Source organism: Mus caroli, unplaced genomic scaffold, assembly GCF_978045245.1.
Source record: "Mus caroli unplaced genomic scaffold, Mus_caroli_1 scaffold_4, whole genome shotgun sequence".
Taxonomy (NCBI): Eukaryota; Metazoa; Chordata; class Mammalia; order Rodentia; family Muridae; genus Mus; species Mus caroli.
In genome coordinates, this window is record NW_028227259.1 from 92,739,919 (window position 1) to 92,762,315 (window position 22,397).

General features: G+C 41.1%; 1 protein-coding gene across 6 annotated transcripts in view; it reads left to right on the forward strand.

The window, feature by feature from the left end:
* Slc4a4 (solute carrier family 4 member 4) overlaps window positions 1–22,397 on the forward strand; it is a 416,646-nt gene that overhangs the window by 212,266 nt on the left and 181,983 nt on the right. For 3 of the 6 annotated variants that reach the window (XM_085836838.1, XM_085836839.1, XM_029477153.2), the window contains exons 5-6: window positions 4,098–4,258; window positions 12,129–12,281. In XM_085836838.1, the coding sequence (XP_085692964.1) occupies window positions 4,098–4,258; window positions 12,129–12,281 (314 nt within the window). Of the gene's footprint in view, window positions 1–4,097; window positions 4,259–12,128; window positions 12,309–22,397 lie in introns of all 6 variants that reach the window. The other 3 variants (XM_085836841.1, XM_029477151.2, XM_085836840.1) reach the window with 1 other exon arrangement.

Consider the following 22,397-nt stretch of genomic DNA (forward strand, 5'->3'; position numbering starts at 1 on the left):
CAGCAATATATGTTGCAGAGAGGGTTAAAGGAAAGGCCAGAAAGAGATTCAGTGAATTATGCTCCTTTTTGAAAAGTTTCTTAAGCATATATTGCTTAGCTAATTGAGGAATGCCTTAGCTTATCCAGGCTGCTCTGACAGAATACCATAAACCATATCTCTTACACACAGTAGAAACTTGCTTCTCCTTGGTCTGGAGCATATAAAGTCCAAGACTAAGGGCTTTACACATTCCGTGTGGTGGGGCCAATGTGCTCTCGATGGTACTTCTATGTTGCAAAAGGTCTTGCCCTGGGTACTAGAATTTCAAAATACAAAGCTGGATGTGGTGGCTCTATCTATAATCCCAGCACATGGAGAATTGAGGCAGAAGGATTGCCACGAGTTCAAGGCTAGGCTGTACCACTGAGTAAAAATATCTCAAAAACCCAACCCAACAAAAACTACCACAAACCCGTAAGATTTCAACATATAAGCTAAAATTATTTATCATTTACTTATAGTGTGTGTGTGTGTGTGTGTGTGTGACTATAATAATTAGTTCTCATTCAGGCTATAAGGTTGGCAATACAGATGTACAGCGACTGATAAATGGGAACTCATTTAAGAAAGACGAGGCGTTTTCCCATGGGATGGGTCTCAGATTGGTCCAGTCACTGGTTGGCCATTTGCTCTGTCTCTTCTCCCTCTTTGTGCCTGAATTGTTTGGGGTTGTTAAGTTTTGTAGGTGGGTTTTTGTCTTTATCTCTCTATTGGGGGTCCTGCCTATCTACAGGGGCAGACACTTCAGGTTCTGTATCCCCATTTCTAGGCGTCTGGACTAAAGTCTTCCAAGTAGTCTCCTTGGAGCCTTCCCCATCCCAGGTCTCTGGCACATCCTGGGAATGAGGGAAGAAAGTTGAGGGGAAATGAATGAAGCTGTCTGAAACATTACACATTACAGGTTCTATATGACCCTTGCCATTTATCTTGGGCTTAAATTCTGTTGTTCAAGATTCTTAGCTAGCAAGAATATTCTTAGAAAGGCAACACAGGTGTCCACTCTATGGTCTATTTCTAGGTAGCCCTGATCTGATACCATATATATACTATGGAGTTTTCTATCTCCTGGAGTCTGATCTTGGGCTATGCATTAAGACAGATGTACTGAAACTGTCCATGGAAGAACTTATACAGCAGGCTTAAACATTCTGTGAGAAAGCAAGAAAAGGTGCTGCCCAAAGTTAATAATATCATAGTAATTATGTGACTGTGAAATAATCTGCTTTCCTTAATTATTTATTACTGTCTGTGTATAGCCATGAAACACTGTAAGGGTGTGATGTAAAATTGTCTGTGACTTCTAACTCCTTCTATTTCTCTGGAAGTAATTCCAACCAAAGAGGAAGAAAATGCCAATTCTAACAACACATACGCACATGGCAGGGGCATAATAGAAGTTTCTCATTTTGTTTAGAAATGTGTTTCAGTTACTTCTGTGGAAATAAACTGGGTCCAGTTTTGAAGGGTTACCATCTCTTTAGTGATGTTGCTGACCTTTAAACTTCTTTGTTATTTGTTGTTATTATTATTTTGAGAATTGCACACCCGAGTACTGTATCTATACCGTCCCCCCCTGCCCCCCGCTGCCCTTTCCTTGCTTCCAGGCCTTCCAGTCTCTCCCCCCTCAACTCCATGACCCTTTTCTGTATATGTTATTCTGTTTAGCTTTGCTCACATGTACACGTGGTTAGAGCTGTGGCTTTTAAACTCAAAAAACGGTACACATTTAAAAGTCAAGGCCTCTTGCAGGTTTTGCTGGGTAGAACACACAGGGTAATGTAACGGGGGCTCTAGTCATTGAGAGGTTGGACATAGATGTCAGTTACCATTGACAGGGAGGAGCCATCTGCCTGTGAGGGGCTTCCTGAGAGGAGCGTGGAGGCGTATGGGAGAATGCTTCTGAGTCAATGAGCATTGGGTGAGATAAAAATCCTAAGCTTTGCTTTGACACTGTGGCTGATCCCTTGATCTGTTTTCACTTGTGGTCCTCGCAGGGAGCTTCTTCCCCTCCCTGGGGGTTGATAAGAGTTCTATAAATAATACAGTATGTAGCGCTTCCTCTGGCTTCCTCTGATGCCTGCCCTTTGTTCTCCTCTGCAGAGAGTTAGGTGAGTGTTTAGCTTGTTCTAGGAAAATGTTTTTCAATCATTAAACCCTTGGGTGAGAAATATAGGGAAACTAAAATTTAACCCTGTCATTACCATCCTTTCGGATGCCTTTTTCGGAGGTTTGACGGGTAGGGCAGAAGATGGTTGCGGTAGTGATGTTTCCTATTTCCCTTAGCTGCTTAGGAAAGTCTGTGTTATATGACACATGAAATTATGGGGTTTCTAAGTGTGGGTTTCCCCCCCTCCAACTTTAAAAATATGTCTTTGCTTTCTCTGTTTTCAAAAATGTCTACATGTCTTAGAAAGCAGAAGCTATGAGTGAAGGTTATCTGTCCCAACACAGAGGTTACTAGATTATTGTCATCACAGTGAGTCTGTGGTCCACTGAGCTTGCTCATTTTAAACATATGTGGAGCCTGGCTGGAAGGGTACAATTTCTATTAGTATCTCAGTGAGAGGCACATGTGCCAGCTGAGACAGAGACATCAGATGAAGACGTGGTAAAACATGAATCTCATTAGGTATCAACAGCTGGGCATTTTCCATTGGAGATAAACATTGCTTTCTTGTTGCTACTTAATCTTAAACAAACTTACTCTATAAGGTAGCAACAGAATGTTGGCAGAGGTGGCTAGTTTTATAATTAATAGGAACTACCTACTTGGAGAATTTTTCTTTCTTTTTTTTTTTAAATTATTTTACTTATTTACATTCTAGTCATTGCCTATCCCCCTCTCAGTTCTCCCTCCCACAGTTCCTCCTTCTCCTTGCCTCTAAGATGATGCTTGCTCTCCTACTCTACCTCTCCCTCCTTGGGGCCTCAAGTCTCCTGAGGATTAAGCACATCGTCTCCCACTAAGACCAGACTAGGCAGACCCCTGCTGTATATGTACCAGGGGCCTCCTGGTTGGTGGCTCAGTCTCTGGGATCTCTCTGGGGTCAGGGTTAGTTTAGCCTGCTGTTCTTATGGGGGGGTCGGTCACTGAATCCCCTTCAAACTTCTTCAGTTCTTCACTTAAATTCAACCATAGAGGTCCCTGATTTCAGTCCAATGGTTAGATATAAGTATCTGCTTCCTTCTCAGTGAGCTGCTGGTAGGGCCTCTCAGAGGACAGCCATGCCAGGCTCCCATCTGTAAGCACGTCACAGCATCAGTAATAGTGTCAAGCCTTGGTGCGCCACGTGAGATGGATCCTAAGTTGGGCTGGTTATTAGACCTCCTTTCCTTCAGGTTTTGTTCCAGTTTTGTCCCTGCAGTTCTTTTAGACAGAACAATTCTGGTTCAGAAATTTTGACTGTGGGTTATAATCCCCATCCCTCCACTTGAGGCCCTTTCTATCTACTGGAGGTGGATATCTCTTCAAGTTCCCTCTACCCAATGTTGAACATTTTGGCTAAAGTCACCCCCATTAAGTCCCAAGTGTCTTTCACTTCCCAGGTCTCTGGTACTTTCTAGAGGGTTCTTCCACCTCCCACCCCCAGAGGCTGCTTATTTCCATTCATTCTCTTGGCGCTCTGGACTTCTCTCCTGTACCCCTTGCCCCAATACCTGACCTTGTTCCCCTTTCTCCCCACCCTGTCCCTTCTCCCCCCCCCCCAGATCCCTCCTTCCTCTGCCTCCTGTGATTATTTCCTTTCCCCCTTCTCATCTAAAAATCACTTATGTAATCATTGTTAGTGATTTCATGGTTATATGGGGAGGGGGTTGGTGGAGGGTTACTTTGACATCATTTGGTCCATTTTTTAGAGAAAGTGATCTGGTGATTAGATGTACTCCTGGAGGTGACAGATTTCATGATTCAGTAAGCTATAGAGGCAGCAGGAGAGGAGACATTATGAAAGTGCTGGTCAGGGATGTGGGTAGGGGTCAGAGCTGCCTTCAGGGAAGGTTGCCAGTTGCCGTACGTTCGTTCTTTTCACTGTTTCTCCCTCATCTCATATTCCTAGGTGGATTAAGTTTGAAGAGAAAGTGGAGCAGGGTGGGGAAAGATGGAGCAAACCCCATGTGGCCACCTTGTCCCTGCACAGCCTGTTTGAGCTGAGGACATGTATGGAGAAAGGATCCATCATGCTTGACCGGGAGGCGTCTTCTCTCCCACAGCTGGTGGGTGAGTATACCAGTTCAGGTTCCTCCTGCAGTTTAGGGATGTCCTCCAGTGCAAGAAGCCCACTAGGGTAAGCAGGCCTGAGTAGTCTCTAAAACACTGGTTCTTAGAGGCTTGTGTCATGAAATGAGTGATTTATGAAAAGTTTGACCAATATCAAGAAAACTAACATCAAGAAATTATACCCATCTCTGGTTATGGTCATTGTTACCATTTTGGAATATTTAGATTTTTTCCCAAATTTATTTATCAGTCATTTACAATTTTGTGCTTTTTTTTTAAATCCTTTATATTTTTGCTACATAGAAGATTGTATTTAACATGCATATGCATATTAGTTTCTCTACTTATTAAGGTACGATTAAAATTTTTTATATATCCTTGTGTGTATGTGGGATCATTTGTGTGCATGTGACTGGGTGGATGTGTGTGCTTCTGTGCATGCGCGTATGTGTATGAGTGGATGCCAGAATAAACTGTGTTTCTATTTCTTAGGAGCCCGTCCCTTGTTTTTTTGAGACAGTATCTTTCCTTGACAGGAGCTCACTGAGTAGACTCAGTAGGGTGGCCCGTGAACCACAGTGATCCTCCTGTTTCTGCCTCTTCAGGGCTTCTTTCATAGGTACAGGCCACCATGCCTGATTTTTTTTTTTAAACATAAATTCTAGGTATTGGATGCAGGTCCTGAAGCTTGCATGGCAGTTATTTGCATACTGAGCCATTACGTCACCCCAGATTAATATTCTGGCTAAAGGACCTTCTCACACTCCTATAATACCTGGCTCTCTGGACACTAGGTTTTTAGAACTCTCTGACCTTAGATGTTTCAGTGAGCTTTTTCTGCACCTCAGTTACATTTTGTTCAAAACAGAGTGCACATCTTACAGAAGACTGAGAATCCCCCACTTCCGGGACTGCTGTGAGGGAAGGCACATGTCAAGTCATTTAGGTGTGTGTAGAGAATGCTGTGGGGCAGGCTGACAGCAGCAGGACCCTGTGGGCTAGCGACTGAGTGACTGAGTCAGGCTACATTGGTGCAGAGGATCTTGCATCTCACCAGAGCTTGTGGAATTTCTCTGCATGAAATCTCACCATTTAGTCCTTCCACTGGGTGTATGTTTTGCTCCCTATGAAAATGATAATAATAATAATAATAATAAAAATCTCTGGAAGGAGTTCATTTCATGTGACACTGAGTGGTACCAGTAAAGAAATACTGGGATCACAGTGGGTAGCTTTAACTAAAGGCTTCCTCTGTCAGGATAGATGATCACGGTCAGTCAGAACATGTTACCACAGTCTTGGAGACTTGGTTTCCTCTTCTGTGCAAGTACTATTAAGGGGGCATGTCTGAGTTACCTTTCCTGGTGCTGTGATAAAATACCCTGATTAAAGTAGCTTAGTGGAGACAGGTATATTTTAGGTCATGCTTCCAGGTTGTAGTCTTTCATGGCTGGAAGGTCAGAGAAGCAGGAGTCTGAGAGAACGGGTCATGTTACATCCATCCTCAGGAGCAGAGATCAGGGGATGCATGGATACTTGAGCTCAGCTGGCCTTCTTTCTATCTAGTCCAGGACCTAAGCCTCAGAATGGCACTGGATGCTTTTAGGCTGGGACTTGCCACATCAATGATGTAATGGAGACCATCTCCTACAGCCATATCTCTCCACAGGCCAAATTAATCTCTATAGTTCCTGCTGGAGATACCCATTTCGAGTGATTCTAGATTGTGTCAGGTTGACAATTGAAACTAGCTGTCACAATGTATCTTTCAGAGTTGTTGGGAGAATCAAGAAAGGTCATCAGACCTGCTGGGTTCATCAGACCCTAGTGTCACTAGCTATCTAGGTTTTCCTACATGCCACCTACGAGATAACGACATGAAGTCTGATTTGAATCTGGTATAGAGATGGTCGGAATTTCATGAACAGAAGAAAAACTTCCAAAAACTATTGACTGAAGAGATGGAAGTATTGGAGCATTCATTCCTTCTTTTTTATTGATCGATTGATTGACTGATTTTTGCTGGTCTCGGAGCTGATCAGCAGGGTGATGAAAGTTTTAGACCTGAACTTTGCAAAGCTGTCTTTGTGCTCTTCAGTCCCATACTGAACTACCTTAAAGAGTTCCTGATCCCAGCAAGTCCCTCACTGTGCATACATAGCAGGAGACAGAGGCCCACATTAAATCAGACCCCCTTTAGCCAATGACCAAAAAGGGAAGCTCTGACATCTGCTGCATGTAAGAAAGATTAAGTGATCATTTGATGTTCTTGCTTAATTTCCCGTAACTTTTTTTTTTTTTTTTTTTATTATCAGCTGCGGACTCTTTTCTAACCTCCATGAATTTACTCTGAACATTGTCATCCTGTGTTAAAATTAGACACCACTAGGTCACTTTGAGGTATCATCACTCACTAATATGTTTGCTTCCCAGTCCCTGGGGCAAGGAGGCAGAGTGCCAGGGCTGTCATTCTTTAGCTGATAATTCAGAAAATAGTTCAGAGCAAACCATACATCATGAGCAAAAGAAAGGGAGGAAATAAAAAGGCCAGCTTTGCAGGGGAGAGTAAAGGAGTGTAACCTGATAACGGGACAAAAATCCTCTGGAAGAATACAAACCTATGGAGAATAAATTACGAACCATGGAAAACCTTTGCTTCATTTTAAATGACAGACGGCAGCTCGGTGTTGTGAGCTGCTGTAGGAATTAGTTCATTACTGTTGCAATCTTTTTCTTGCAGAGGATGAAGTCAGGATGCATATGCTGGTAATTCTCAACTGGCCGTTACTCTCTCATAAATATCACGATGGGTTTTCTCCCAATAGGACAATTTTACTTCAGAAAAGGGAGGAAATAAATACTAGAAAGTGTGATTATATCCAGTAAATACGAGGGTGTTTCTCAGCCGTCTTTGTGGTCCATTTGCTATTGCCCCTCCTCATCCTCCTGAGAGGTAGAGCATCCACAGATCTTAGGCTATGGCAAGCAGCTGCACAGGACCCAAGCCAGGCTCAGACGTCAGGTGTCATTCTTACAGTGAAATCAGCTTACCTGGGATTCTTTTCAGGACTTCTCTGTGCTTTTAATTTTTTTTTAAAAAAAGAATCCCTTCTGTATTTTAATAGAAAAATTGTCTTTGAAGCATTACAGAGGATAAGACATAATTTCCAGGGATTATTTTAATAGGTTTATTATTAGCACTCCATTGTAATCCTACATTTATGGGTGTCACTCACATACAAAGTCAAGTTCATGGAAGTTTCTTCCCTTTTTTTGTTTAAAAAAAGCTGTAATCCATTTCAGGTAATTAGCACAATGAGAAATGGATGAGAAAAATGTAGCTCTATTTTTGGAAAATATATATACATATGTATATACACACATATACATACATATATATACACACACATATATGTATACACGCACACACACACAACACACACACACATATATATATATACATATATATTTACATATGTGTATACACACACACACACACACACACACACACACACACACCCTGAGCTCTGTGTGTTGGCAAATGTATGAGTTCTGCTGTTTCTTGTTGTTGTTTTTTTTCCTTAAAAAACTTTATATTTTAAAATTTGCATTTTTTGTTTTTTCTAATCTTAAAATTGATGTATATCCATTTAAATATAATCCATCAATACGTTACTACAAAAATAAAACCTTCCCTAATTTTACCACAAAAATAAAATGTTTCCTAGTCTAATTTTGTCTCAATATTTATCATCTCAATATTTTTCTTATGCTCTGTTTATGTGCATGTAACTTTGTCTTGAAATGGAATTGTGGTACAATGCATGTGTGTGCGCACATGTGAGTGTGTGGATGCCTGCCCATGTGGAGGCTAGGGTAGGATGTTGGGTATCTTCTTTGTCACTCTTTGTCTTATTGCCTTGAGGCAAGCTTCCTCCCTGAAGTTCCTTGAAACTCTCTGTGACAGTTAGGCCACATGGCTGGCTAGTGAGTTCAGAAGGCCCACCTGTGTCCCCTTGTAATCTGAGGCTATAGGCCTGCACAGCCATGTGCATTTAATTGGGGCTATAGGCCTGCACAGCCCTGTGCATATAATCTGGGGCTATAGGCCTGCATAGCTGTGTGCATGTAATCCGGGGTTACAGGCATGCACAGCCGTGTGCATGTAATCCGGGGCTATAGGCTTGAACAACTATGGCATGTGTTTTACATTGGTGTCAGGACTTGAACTCAGGCCCCCATGCGGAGCAAATACTCTTTACTGCTGAACCATCTCTCCAGCCTCACGGTCCATCATTTTAATTGGTACTCGCTTAAAGATAAAAACATAAATATCAAATTTCTGTCATTCTATAATTAAAAACACAATAGCTATAAAATAGCAATTTATTAGGCACCAGGTGACCTTGAAGGTTTTATTATCAAGAGAAATGAATATTTCTTTATATAGTTTAGCAAAATTATTTGATTAGTATAGAGTTCCAGTTGTAGAAAATTCAAAAGTTCTGAACATATTGAAAGATTTTGGTGTGCTTTTGCCAAGTGCCTTGGTCCTCGGTATCATCCCCGGCGACGGTCTTTTTCACACTGGGATAGATAATTTTGACAGACCTAACAAACGTCTTACTTGGCTATGGCCACATACATTTAGTTACATTATCTTCATTAATTTTGAAGTTGAGAACTATGTATTTGGCCCTGCGTGTCTTTTTCCCAAAGGCTCGCTAGTACCCTTAGCCGCTTTCCACAGTCTGTTTGTTTGTCAAAGCTCTACAGATATCCCTTTGTTCTCTGCCTAGAGCTCGCTCTCTAGGACAATTTACCTTTGGCTCTTTTGAGGCAGAGTGTAGCTATGGAGTCCAGGCTTTGGGCTCATGGGATCCATTGCTCATGAGGCCAGGAAGTCACAATCCTTCTACTTCAGCTTCTTAGTTTTTTTTTTTTTTTTTTTTTTTTCGAGACAGGGTTTCTCTGTATAGCCCTGGCTGTCCTGGAACTCACTCTGTAGACCAGGCTGGCCTCAAACTCAGAAATCCGCCTGCCTCTTCCTCCCAAGTGCTGGGGATTAAAGGCGTGCACCACCATGCCTGGCTCTACTTCAGCTTCTTGAATGCTAGCATGGCAGCCGTACACCAGCCTGGTTGGTGGGCTTGCTTTTTAAATACAGAAAATGCTGTGTCGAATGGGGAAAGATCTAGATGTGCATCAGAAAGCATGTTTCTGGTTGGGGTTCTGCCTTTCTAGTTAGTCTTTGGGGGCACAGTCCCTTCTTCACCCTTTTTTCCTCACTTGGGTAACAAGAACTGAGCTGGAGGTCCCCCTAGGTTCTCCTCAGTTCTCTTCTGCATCTAGACTTGGCATAGTTTCTCACAGTTGGTAGTGTCTGTGGGATCTGAACTCTGAGCACTTAATTTCAGTAGAGCTGTAAGAGTAACTGCCCCCACTTTCCTTTGAAAAGGGTTTGCAATTGATGCTTAAAGAGAGCCTATTATGCCGCCATTTTTTTTTAAAATGGAAACTTAATGAAGGCCATAAGCCACACAGATGTTTTAACCTGTCTAACGAGTGATTTCCAGGCATTAGTAACAAGAGGACCGGCTGTGCATGCATATGCATTGGGACGCCTTGCCAGGAAGGCTAGATAAGAAACTCTTTAATCCAGGATCCTGGCATCAGAGTGGTCTCACTGATAATGCTTGCTGCAGACATGCTCCGGCTGTTTATTTTTGTGGTCCTTCTGTAAATGGACTTTCCACATGGATCGGGTCTTGAAGGGAAAGTATAGGGCTGTGTTCTGAAGGCACCTAATTACTTGACTGTGGGACAGAGGGCTAATTGTACTTCTAGGGGTCACTCTGAGTGTTTTACTGAGTGCGGTTTGTGTGGTTAAAAATACTCAAGCTGAAGGCCACTTTCAAATCAAAACACTCACAAGAGAAACTTCCTGTCCCCTCTAGGTCCCTTTACCAAATGGTTCCCGTTCTGTACATTTATAGCATTTGTGCTGGGCAAATGATGGAAACTCCTTGATTTAGCCTCCGATTGCCTTACAAATGGCTCCCTGTCCAGTGTATAAATTGCTGGCTTCTAGACGTAGGTGGTGAGACTGTGTGCTCACTGTAAAGTTGGACCGATGAAGGTTCCTTGAGGCATCAGCAAGGTCCTGGAGACACCTCTAACTTTTCTTCAGGGCAGGATTCCATAGGATTGACTGACTGTGGTCTGACCACCCATTGATTTTCCTGTTAGAGTTTCGAATGAGAACAGGCTTTTGTACTTACCTACCCAAGTACTTTCTCAAGGGCAAGCTATGCAGTAAGGTGCCCTGTCCATCACCCACTTCACCCACTTTGATGGCTTCACTAGCTGTCTCACTCTGATGGAGGCGAATGCTGGACTAGGATGGCCTTTATGTGTTTACCTGTGAGAAAGAAGCTATTTTCTGTTGGAATAGAATTCGTTGTCTAGCAGAACACTTTACAAATCATTGTTGCATGCCTCTGTGTGTGTGTGTGTGGGGGTATGCATATGCATACGTGTATCTGTGTGCTTCTGCATGTGTGTGCTCACTTGTGCATGTAAGCGAGAATTGCTGTTTGGTATCTTTTTTACTTTCTAGCCACCTTATTTTTGAGATAACATTCTTTGAGCTCCAGGGCATTGCCTGTCTTCACATTTCCTCCAGTAAGAGGACACAGGTGGTTAACACTGCACCCAGCTTTTTATGTGGATGCTGTGACTCTGAAGTCACACCCTCCTGCAGGTACAGCAAAACATTTTATCCTTTACTGCCTGAGCCATCTCGCTAGCCCCCAAAGCCACGTTCTTTTTAAAGTTAAAATAGTAAAGAAGAATAAATAGATTTTTTTTATAACTAGGATATTTAAAATTTCTCAAAAATGGCCAGGTAGTATTTGAAATGATCAGTAGAATAGACTGATCAGGTTTTAGTTAGAGTTGACCAGGAAGATTTAATCTTACATCTTTGAAAGACTAGGGTATCAAGGAGCTAAAGGGGTCTGCAACCCTATAGGAGGAACAACAATATAAACTAACCAGTACCCCCCAGAGCTATGTCTCTAGCTGCATATGTAGCAGAGGATGGCCTAGTCGACCATCAATGGGAAGAGAGGCCCTTGGTCTTGCTAAGATTATATGCCCCAGTACAGAGGAATGCCAGGGCCAGGAAGCGCAAGTGGGTGGGTTGGAGAGCAGGGTTGGGGGAGGGTATAGGGGGCTTTTGGAGAGGAAACTGGGAAAGGGGATAGCATTTGAAATGTAAATGAAGAGAATATCTAATAAAAAATTAAATAAAAAATGAAAGACTAGGGTATGTATATAATTTTATAGCTTAATCTTTTCTTCACTAGCTGTTCAAATGATCTGATATTGGAAAAGGTGTTTCAAAGAAAATATAACTTAGAATAATTGGGGAGATAGACTTTAATAATCACTTTTCATGGTTTTACAATGTTCAACTTCTCTTCTTATCTTACATTTGACATTTCTGATTAATGTAATGCAGGGCATAAAAATTCGAATGTTACTCTTTAAAATTGAAAAATGCAAATTACGGACGAATCATGTTACTCAAGGAAGCTGTGATTTAGGGGATTCGCCATAGCTGGGATATTAAAAAAAATAGACAGATTAAGACAATCCTACCTTTGTAAAGATCCAATTAAAGCTAGACTAGTTCTAACATTGTCATTCATGCCAGTATCCTGTCCCTTCCCATAAAGTGGGAAGCTGGGGATTTTTTGAAGTAAAGCCTTGGTGTTAACTTGGTGATGACATCCACAAGGCTGGAGTGACGGTTGGCTGAGTGCTTTGGTGACTGACACCCACTTCACTGTGTCTTTTGCATCAGAGATGATTGCAGACCACCAGATCGAGACCGGCCTCCTGAAGCCAGACCTGAAGGATAAGGTCACCTATACTCTGCTCCGGAAACACCGACATCAAACCAAGAAATCCAACCTTCGGTCCCTGGCTGACATTGGGAAGACGGTCTCCAGTGCAAGTAGGATGTTTAGCAACCCTGATAATGGTAATGCAGAGCCAGTGGCTGCTGCTTCCTCTCTCTTTCCGTGTCACCTCACTCCATCTCCTCACACCCCCTCCCCCTTATATTTCTTTTCTCAAGTTCACGCGCCATGGTCATTTCATGAGCCTTGTAGTACAACTGGGTGTATGTGCAATCTTGTTGGAAGGGTTTCCCTGTTGCTGCAGGTTACAAAGCCTCAGTGCCTTGATTCTCTATGTGGGTCTATGCTGATGGACTGAAATGGTTCACTCATAACTCTGAGGTGAAACAACTGAATATTCCACACGAGTCAGCAAGCTTGTAGAGACTGTGACCTCAGAGAATATGCTTTTTTTTTTTAAAAGACTTATTTTATTGATATGAGTAGCTGTCTTCAGACACAGCAAAAGAGGGCATCAGATCCCATTACAGGTGGTTGTGAGTCACCATGTGGTTGCTGGGAATTGAACTCAGGACCTCTGGAAGAGCAGTCAGTGCTCTTAACTGCTAAGTCATCTCTCCAGTAGAATATATCTTCAAGATGACTTGCAACAACTGGGAGGATCTAATTAGATAAGATAAATGCTTTGAAGTCTCAGATCACAACATTTTGAATCACAGCATCCCATTTTGGATGGGAGTCAGTTGTCTAGGCTATTGGTGGACATCTTTCCAGAGTAAGATTCAATTTTCTTTTACCACTGGAAAAGATAGTTGATATCGTGATAAACAACAGTCATACTCAGATGGGACAGTAATTACTAAAGATGGGATATTAACTTGTTATGTAACAATGGGAAAGATGCTATGTTCTTGTGATATTTATTTTAATGCATTTACCACAATTTCTTGCAAAGAGTCTATCTTATATGTCTATTTGTTGGGAGCAAATTTACTGTTTGGGTGAAGGCTGAGAAGGGGGCCGTACATTACCATGAAGTGTGGGAGATGATGATGCAGTGGACAGAGTTGAGTAGGCTGGGTTGGTAGAACTGGCTCTACAATCCACCACCACATTTTCTTAGTACCAAGAAAGGCAAGAGAGGGGAGAGTCTGTAACCTGGTGCAGTCACATGTACTTCTGTAATTTTATAGAATGTGGTCTCAGGCAGATGACAAGTTAAAGTGACTTTATAAACTGACTTTGATCCCAGCCAGTCCATATCTAGAAATGTGATTTTTTTTCCTCACTTCTTATTAAAAACCAATGGTTTGAAGACACATTACTATAAGCAAAATTTTATAGCTTTAAATCCAAAGAGTCTATAAACATAATTAAGATATGAATGTTTTCAATAACATACATCCACAAAAGAGAGAGATTCAAGTTTAGAATACTGCTGGTATAGTTTGGTGTTACTCAGAGCATTGCGGTCTTCAGCTTTAATTTTGAATTTAATTTTTCGTGGACGGGCAGCACCATTGCTTATGCAGGTTGCTCTAACTCAGCTTACAAGCATTTTGCCTTAACCAGCACCTGTACTTGCAATCATGACAGTTAAAAATCAGTCTTTCCTTTTTATCTTAGGCAACAGGCCTCTTTCTCAAAGCAAGTCTGATTCTAAGAGTTAAGTGGTTTTGTTTGCTTGCTTTAAATCATGGAATACCCTGTAATAGTATAAAGAAGTATGAAGATACAATGTTGCTGTAGGGGCTTGGCTGTGACTGCCAGGCTTAGCCACCTTCTCATGCGCCACAAAGGAGCAGAGACTAGAAACAGAAGAGCCTCAGCTGGCAACCTTTTGGAGAAGTTATTTAGATGTGAAATACAATGAATGAGCTAGGTTACTCTTTCTTCAGCTCTTTGTCCTATAGGTAGATCCTTCGATTGAGAGGACGTTGAACTTGCTTTGAGAGGACGTTGAACTTGCTTTCATTGTTCACCTCTCATCTGCTACACACACAGAGCAGAAAGCAAATAGGAAAGGGCAGGCAGTTCTCTTTCGGCTCTTCAAATGATCAAGTACACCCTGCAGCATAGGATACGATTAGTTTGTTTCAAACGTGTTATTATTAGCCTTTGTGTTACCCAACGTTTTAACTATCAGAGGCAAGATTTGGCTTTGTGAGATCCTACAGCAGTGAGTTACATGTGCCTCCAAGGTACATGATCATAAATCACAGCTGAGGTGGCACGTTCTTGGCTTTCTACAGTTGCTTGCTCTTAACCTGCAAGTTTACACAGTTGCTTTTATGTCTTGGGGCTTAATCACTTAATATACTTAAGAACTATGTAATGTTCTTTGAATAAATATCTAAAGTATGGAATTACATACCCTTCACTACTCTTTTAATAAACAAGAATCTTAGGTCGACTGTAGTTGGAGCAGGATTGTAATATCCTCATGGGAAGCCTAGATATACACAAATCACCTTGGCCTCAAATAAAGAAATAAAACCAGTAACAAAGATGGCCTTGGCTATGCTAGCAACAGTGTGGCAGATCCCTGAATGATGTGGAGATGCTTGATTCAGAGATTGTTTGAGTTCCCAGAGGTGTCTCCAGAGTCAGTGCCCTTCAACTCACAAGATCCAGCAGTGAGGGGAGATTCTGCCAGCAGCTCGTCACAGGAAGCTACCGTGACTTCCCATTAGCATACAACTACATAATTATATTAAAAACAATGGCAACACATACTCAAAATGCACGACTTCCTATTTGGTTGATGGTAACATGCTATAACTTGTGCACTTGTGGTGATTTCCACCTGAGTGTAGAGTGCAGAGACATGGTACAGTGATTGCTCCTGTGCATGTAGTTGCGTCTGCTCTCATTCTGTACGGAGTCTCAGTGCTGACTGCAGTGGCTTCAGGCAAGCGGCTGAAGGTTGTTACAGTTTAGTGTTTCCATCCTAGATATCAGCAAGTGCTAAAAACCAAGGCTAGACGTGGTATTGTTTCAGCTGTCTCTGAACTTTAAAAAATGATGGAGAAAATATTAACAATGCAGATTAAACTCAAAGCATGTGCTTACTGTATACAGCTGCTGAAACACAGACAATCTACTACGACTGAAAGATTTTTTTTTTGGTAGTTAAAAACTCCTATATAATTTAGGAAAGACAGACAGAAACACCACTGACAGATTCGTGGGGGCTGAAAGATACAGATATTGTTTTGTTTTTGTCTTATTTACATGAATGATAATATTATCATCAGCCGTAGAAGGATATGGCTTGCCAGTCGCAACTATAATTGATTACAGATGCAAAAATTCATCAAAGACCAACAAAGTATTCTGTAAGAATCAATGGGCTATGTGTAACTTACAGGGGTAATGTGTATTTTAGTATTTTTACAGTGTTGGCCATATTTTTTTAAAATGATGTATTTATTTATTTATTTATTTATTTATTTATTTATTTAATGTATATGAATACTCTATCATCATGTATACCTGCATGCTAGAAGACAGCATCAGATTCCATTTATAGATGGTTGTGAGCCACCATGTGGTTGCTGGCAGGCAATGGCCTTTGGAAGAGCAGCTACTGCTTTTTTAACCTCTGAACCATCTTTCCAGGCCTACCATGTATATTTTACGCCAGTAAATTTACCCTATTCCCAAACATATGCATGGAGACATACACTCTTTCTCCCAAGTAGCTGGTTTTCAAACATTCTATCAGCAGTATACACATCTATTTACCCAGAGATAAAAACTAATTCAAATTTCACAGTGTTCCTGTGTGGCTTGGGTTGCAGCTGATGATTTACAGATGTTATTATTACTTTAAAAAAAAAAAACAAAACCATATTAGCTTGTATAAACCTAGGAAGAATCATGGTAGCTCTCATGAGGCTTGTGTTAGGTTCAGCTACATGACTGACTTTTGTGAGTTAAATAGAATGGACAGCTCACAAATCTGACACTGGCAGTTTTGTCCGAGTAACTTAAATAATAATTACGTTTTATTTTAGTATATTATGGAAGATTAATACTTAACCTTATGAACACTTGAAGATAGTACTTTAAAAATCAAACATGAAGTATTAAGAAGTAGAAACAGTTTGCGTTGTATAATTGTGATTCACTGCTTAAAGATTTTTACAAGGTATTTATGAGGCTGAGAAATATGGTTTTTTAAATCATAATCTGATTTAAAAGTATATAAATTTCCATCTTATGGATGGGGAAAGAGAGGATACTTTTGATCTGTATTGTCTTCCCCAAAGCTCATGCAAGGTGAGTGAGCTCTGATTAAAGACCAAGAGAGACTTGGAATCCTAATTTGAGGGGTCATACTTTGTTGAGAAGTGGTTTTGCTCATTCAGTCTGACCTACACTGTGAATTTCTTTTCTTTTCTTTTTATTTTCTGGTTTATTTACACGAACTCATTTTACACATACACACACACACACACACACAAAGACTCAGATACACACACCATATATTAAAGGTAGGTTTATTGGGAAGCTGTTCTCAGGCAAGTTCACTGGTCTCAAGGATTGAGGCCAAGGGGGTCACCATGGGGAAGGGGGTGGGGCTGAAGAGAAAGAGAGAAAGGACTCACACAGAGAGAGAAGGAGAGAAAGTTATGAACTCATTTTTTAATTATTAAAAGTTACTTATTTTTCCTAACAAAGAATTAGAAAAAATATTGTTGTTCATTTTGATGACTGTAAAAAAGAACTCATGGGGAAAAAGTGCGTGGGTGGTTGGAATGGAAGTGCTTGTAATGGTAGCTAACTCTTAGTAATCATTCAACAAACACATTCAATCATATGTGAGGTGTTAAACACAACTCCACTAGAAAGATTTCTGAGTAATACGAATGACTTCTGGACTCTTTGCTTCAGTAGCTTTCTCTTCAGGAAGAAACTCATGGAAATAACTTCTTTGTATTTCTTCAGACATTTTGGTAAGTGATAGAAGTACCCTTTGTTTAACAATGACAGGGAAGGAGGCCCTTTCTACTCATAGTCCAAACCTTCCTCATTTTTTGTTTTTGGTTAAATGGGTATAAGGGAATCCAGATCTACCTTGGGGATCCAAGGCTAACAACAAGTATAGCCTCAGGCAATGAGGATTTGGAGAAGGTGGGTGGCCCCAAGCAGGGCAGCTGGATCCTGGGGGACTTACATAGCTTTCTTTATGCTTTTGATGCTATCCCAGCACCTCTTCTCTATTTATAGTGACCCACAGCCCACTGCTCAGCACAGTGCTCAGTTTCAGCTACAATTCACTGCCTTCCCCACCTCCCTATTTACCAAGCGGTGCAAAAATGTCCTCGGCAGGCTTGCACAACTCAGTTCAGTGTAGGCCTCTGTATCTATCCTCCTCTTTCAAGTGGTTCCACCAGTCAGGAAGCTGATCTCTAGTTCTTACCCATGTAGCTGCTTGGGCATGAGTACAGAAAAGCTTTGGATATTCTAGAGAGCTGTGTGTTGTTGTTACATACAAGAACTTGGGCACTGTGAACAGTGCAGAGTAATCAGTGGAAAGAAAGCATGGCTCTTGCTGCTCTTGTTAATAGCAGTTCTAGGATCCAGAGAAATATAGGTAGAGTTAGTCAGGCTCCTATTGCTTTGACTCTGACTCGAGACTAGGCCCACCTGAGCTGCGTGAGCCTGAACATTAAGTTAGGCTCCCTTGAAATGGTGTGAATTAGATCTGGTTGGGACCACAGCCAGGTTTGACAGCTTTCTCAACCCCTTTTGCAAGCCTTTGCTTTTTGTCTGGGGGGTTGGATTCTAATTCTCCCACTTGTCTTTAGATGGATCCTTCTTCTTTCCACCTAACACATTGCTCAACTCAGACATGATCCCTGTAGCAATAGATAGGGCAAGCATTCCCTTAACCTCCCTCAAATAACTCCGAAGTAGGCTTTGTGTGTCTCTACTTCTGAGCTAGTCAGGCGGCATCTTTTATCCTTAGGCACGCACTTCTTTCAGATGAGCATGGCGTTCCAGGTGCTTTTCTGAGTGCAGCCAGCTCCTTCCAAAACCCAGCAGCACATATCCATCTGTTTTGTTCTGGACCCTCATTCTTTATCCATTTGCACAGCACAGATGAATGTCTTGGCTAGAGCTCAATGAAACCAAGTTCACTCCAACCTGCTAAAAAAAAAAAAACCCCAAAAAACAAGGCAATCCATGGGAAGTAACTAGCAAAGTATTTGAATAAAGCTGCCTTCTAATGATAGCTGCTACTGTGGCTAACCCATCCTGAAGGCACTGGTCTTATTTCTCTACCTCAGGTCTTCCAGATCTGCAACCTTAAAACTCGAATCAGTCCATTTTAGTAGTTAGTAGCCTGTTTTGGTCTTTAGGACAATAAAAAGTTAGGCTTAGGGGTAGAACTTAGTGAATCTTTAAGTTTGAACATTCAAGCATATTTCATAATCTTGAAGATGCGAACTCTTCTCTTCCAAAGGTTTTTATTCCAGCCTGAATAATATTTAGTAGATACATGATTTTGATAATTATGTAATCCCCTTGAGTCTTGTTATATCTGTAACATAAGAGTAATAGTATATTATTCTGTTTATGTTATGAAAATACTTTACTAATAACATGTTACTGGTATCAGGAAGCAATACTGTTTAGAAATATCTTGAGGGATATGTTTAGTGACATTCAGATTTAAAATTGAGGGCAGGTCATCAATTTACCACACCTATCTTGTATTCCCCCATTGCCTATGCTCCTCGGCCCCCTCCTTCCATCACCCCAATGGGGAAAGACTCTTGAGGTGTCTTTTTTTTTAGAGCATCATTCCTTTCATTATCTGGCTTATGGTTGTCAAATAATACATAATGAATTGTCACACATGGATTTCATAGTGTTTTGCATTGATACCTCAAGTATCAAGAGTGCTCAGCATGTGTTAGCACTAGCAGGCTTTAGCACTCAGCAAATAACATAGGATGTTGCCATGGAATGCATATTTTTAAATATTACTAATTGACGTCTAGTTAATGCAAACAGAATTGGAGGTAAAGATACAAATTTAAATAAGACACAAATGCTTCTCTTCATCTTATGGTAGTACAAATGAGTATTCAGTTCTTCATTCTGTCACTCCAGAAAAGGTCACATGCTGCTGCCAGGCTGAGTAAACCTTCCAGAGCTGGAGATGTTTAGTGGAGTTCCCCTTGCAAAGTCTTATTCTCCTCAGCCGCAACTTGATCTGGGAGCAGATGATGGGGAAGGAGGCAGCTTGTAGATCTGGGACTGTGTTCTGGTCTGTGTAGAAGAGAATCAGAGAAGAAGGGAGGGGAGGCATGGAAGAGGCAAAAGAGGAGACACGTTAGATATGTTCCCCCAAAAGAAAGAGGAGAAGAGAATGGTAAAGCCTTCTAAGAGTGGCTAAGCATGCCTCACTCTGCACAAACTCTCTTTCATTAAAAAGTATTGCAAACTTTATATGCCCCAGTACAGGGGAATGCCAGGGTCAAGAAGCAGGAGAGGGTGGGTAGGGGAGCAGGGCAGGGGGAGGGTATAGGGAACTTTCGGGTTAACATTTGAAATGTATATAAAGAAAATATCTAATAATAAAAAAAGAAATAGGTTAAAAATGTATGACAGAAGAGATCTTTGCCGGTTCTTGAGTTTAAAGCCAAAGCAACCATTGTATTAGATATTGATACAAAGATACAGTTATGATCGTGTTTGTTATGGGGTACTCAATGAGGCCCTAAGTATACAATGTAGAGTAATCGAATCAAGCTAGTTAATATACCCATTACCCCAATGCTTATCCTATATTCCTCATATTGAACTGAAACATTGTAGCATTCGGCCAACATCTTTCATTGCCTTTCTTAACTCTGCAGTCTCAGGAAACCACTGGTCCTCCTGTGCATGCAGATGATGTAGATGATGCACATCTAACTGTCACATTTGTCTTTTCTTTGTGCAGCTTGTTGTACATAATGGCCTCTTCAGTCATCCATATTACCACATATAACATAATTACCCTCATCTCTAGGACTGCATAGTACGATTCTCTTTATATACACCACATTTTTTATTGACATTAGTGGTGATTTCTCATTTTGGGCTTTGTGATCTGTGTTGCATTAATATAGAAGTGCAGATATATCTTTGAAAAATTGATTTCAGAGCTTCAAGTTAATTCGGATTGGTCCAGGATGCTGTCTTTATTTTCCAATACCCTTCATGATGCTGGACTACGCAAATAGCACCCAATGAAAGAGCATTAGTTATTAGCAGTCACGGCAACAGTGCTAGGTCCCAACATTTCAACACCTGTTTTACATCAGACAATATGATTTATAATAGCTCTAATATATGCAACATCTCCATTTGCAGGTGAAATCTTGAAACTCAGATGTAAAATTAACAGACAAGCTTAATTAGTGGAAGGACCAAATGTTGAATGTTTGCTTTATAACAATATGCTAATTCAATTACAGAGAAATGAGCTTCCTCTGCGGTAATTTATTTCCCAGTCCTCAGCAAATTCAGGTCTCTTACTCCATATGATAATATGATGTTGAAGGGCTTTGGTGGCCATTATCTAAGCAGGACTACACCAAACAAGGGAGTCAGTTGAATGCTTTATCAGATTTTTCAAGTGGATATTTTTAGGCAGTGCATCTCATGGGTGCTTATAGATGGAATGCTACTGTGTTCCGGTTTGATGCCTTAGCTGAATAGCATTGTGCAAAGAGTAACAGCTCAATCACTATTTAAGCCTTCAATTATGCATTTCTACAAAGAGCCCTAAAAGTTTAACATGAGTAACGTTTATTTTCTCCTGAACAATATTACCAAAGAAGCATTTGGTAGAGAAATTTCTGTGGTCGACTTGCTTGGTTCTAGGATAGATGCTAGGTTTAGGATTTTGGTAAGTTGATTCCCAAAGGGAAATAGGAATCATTACTTTTTCCCCCTCACCTCACAGCACCCCTTTCTATGATGGAGGCATTGGAAACCATCACTCAAAAGTCCTTAGAAGCCTGAATTGCCTCATCAAGTCGTATTGGTTTAAGCCAATTTCTACTTTGTTTATGCCTGAAGTCAGGTTAAAAGAAATGGTTTAAAAGAAAATGTGTAAGATATCAGCAAAGCCAAGCTGTTTTTTTTTTGTGTGTGTGTGACTGAAGAGAGAAGAGATACAGTAAAAGCATTATTTAGGAAACGATCTAATTATTATAGAAAGTTATCCTCTAGATTTTGGAACAACTCTTGAAAATATGTTCTTTAGAGTAAATTTGTGAAGTGGGAAAAACAAAGCAAAACCCAGCTTCCTAAAAGGATTGCACCATTTATATCTCTCTGCATAGAACACAAAGGGTCCAACAAATCAAAATGCTGGAGTTTGCCAGTGTAAGTAATGGCTGCCGCGAGCCTCCCAGTTTTGGGTAGGGGAAGCAGCCAGATGGCCACAGGAAGGCTTTCTGAATCACAGGTGCCAAGTCTCTATGGGCAGTTACATTCTCATGCCTGCTTTTGGAGCCAGGTTCTTGGCTGTTATCTGCTAGGCTCCATTCCACTGGCCTCTTGATAGGGAGGCTCAGCATTCATGGAGGCTATGCATGCAAGAGGAAATCTCTAGGCTTCATTTCCAAGAGTATCATCCTGACAAATCGAGGCAGGGAGAGGGGAAAAATCCCTTACTAGCATCCAAGGTTTGAAAGAGTTGCTAGTCTTTCTCTCAGAAAGAGGTTGTGAGATCAGAATGAAGAGCTCCATCCTTCTTAGCACCTAACAGACAGGAAGGCTCTGTTGACTTTCTTTTGCATTTTCACCTCTATCCATTCTTACTGACCTAGCATCCTAATGAGGCTTGTTTGTGCCCAGTCAAATAGGCACCAGTTCCTTAACTGTCATTTTCTATAGCTAGGTCTATCTATAGGAAGATCATCTCTTTACGCAGGTCTGTACGTTGACTGTCGCAAGACATAGGAGATGAGGAGTGGTCAGTGTGTTGCTAAGCATCTCTACATGTTCCCCTCTTGACAAGCAACCATTCTGGAGTAATCTCAACTGGTGCATTTTGCTTCTCCATTTTTCTCAGTGCAGTAAAAACTTGCAAAGAAGTTCAATTATGGGAAACAATTAAAAATTCAGATTGCAAGAGAGAAGACATCAGATTTGCCTCAAACAGGTGCTAGCACAGATGGTCTGCTCACAAGTCCTGG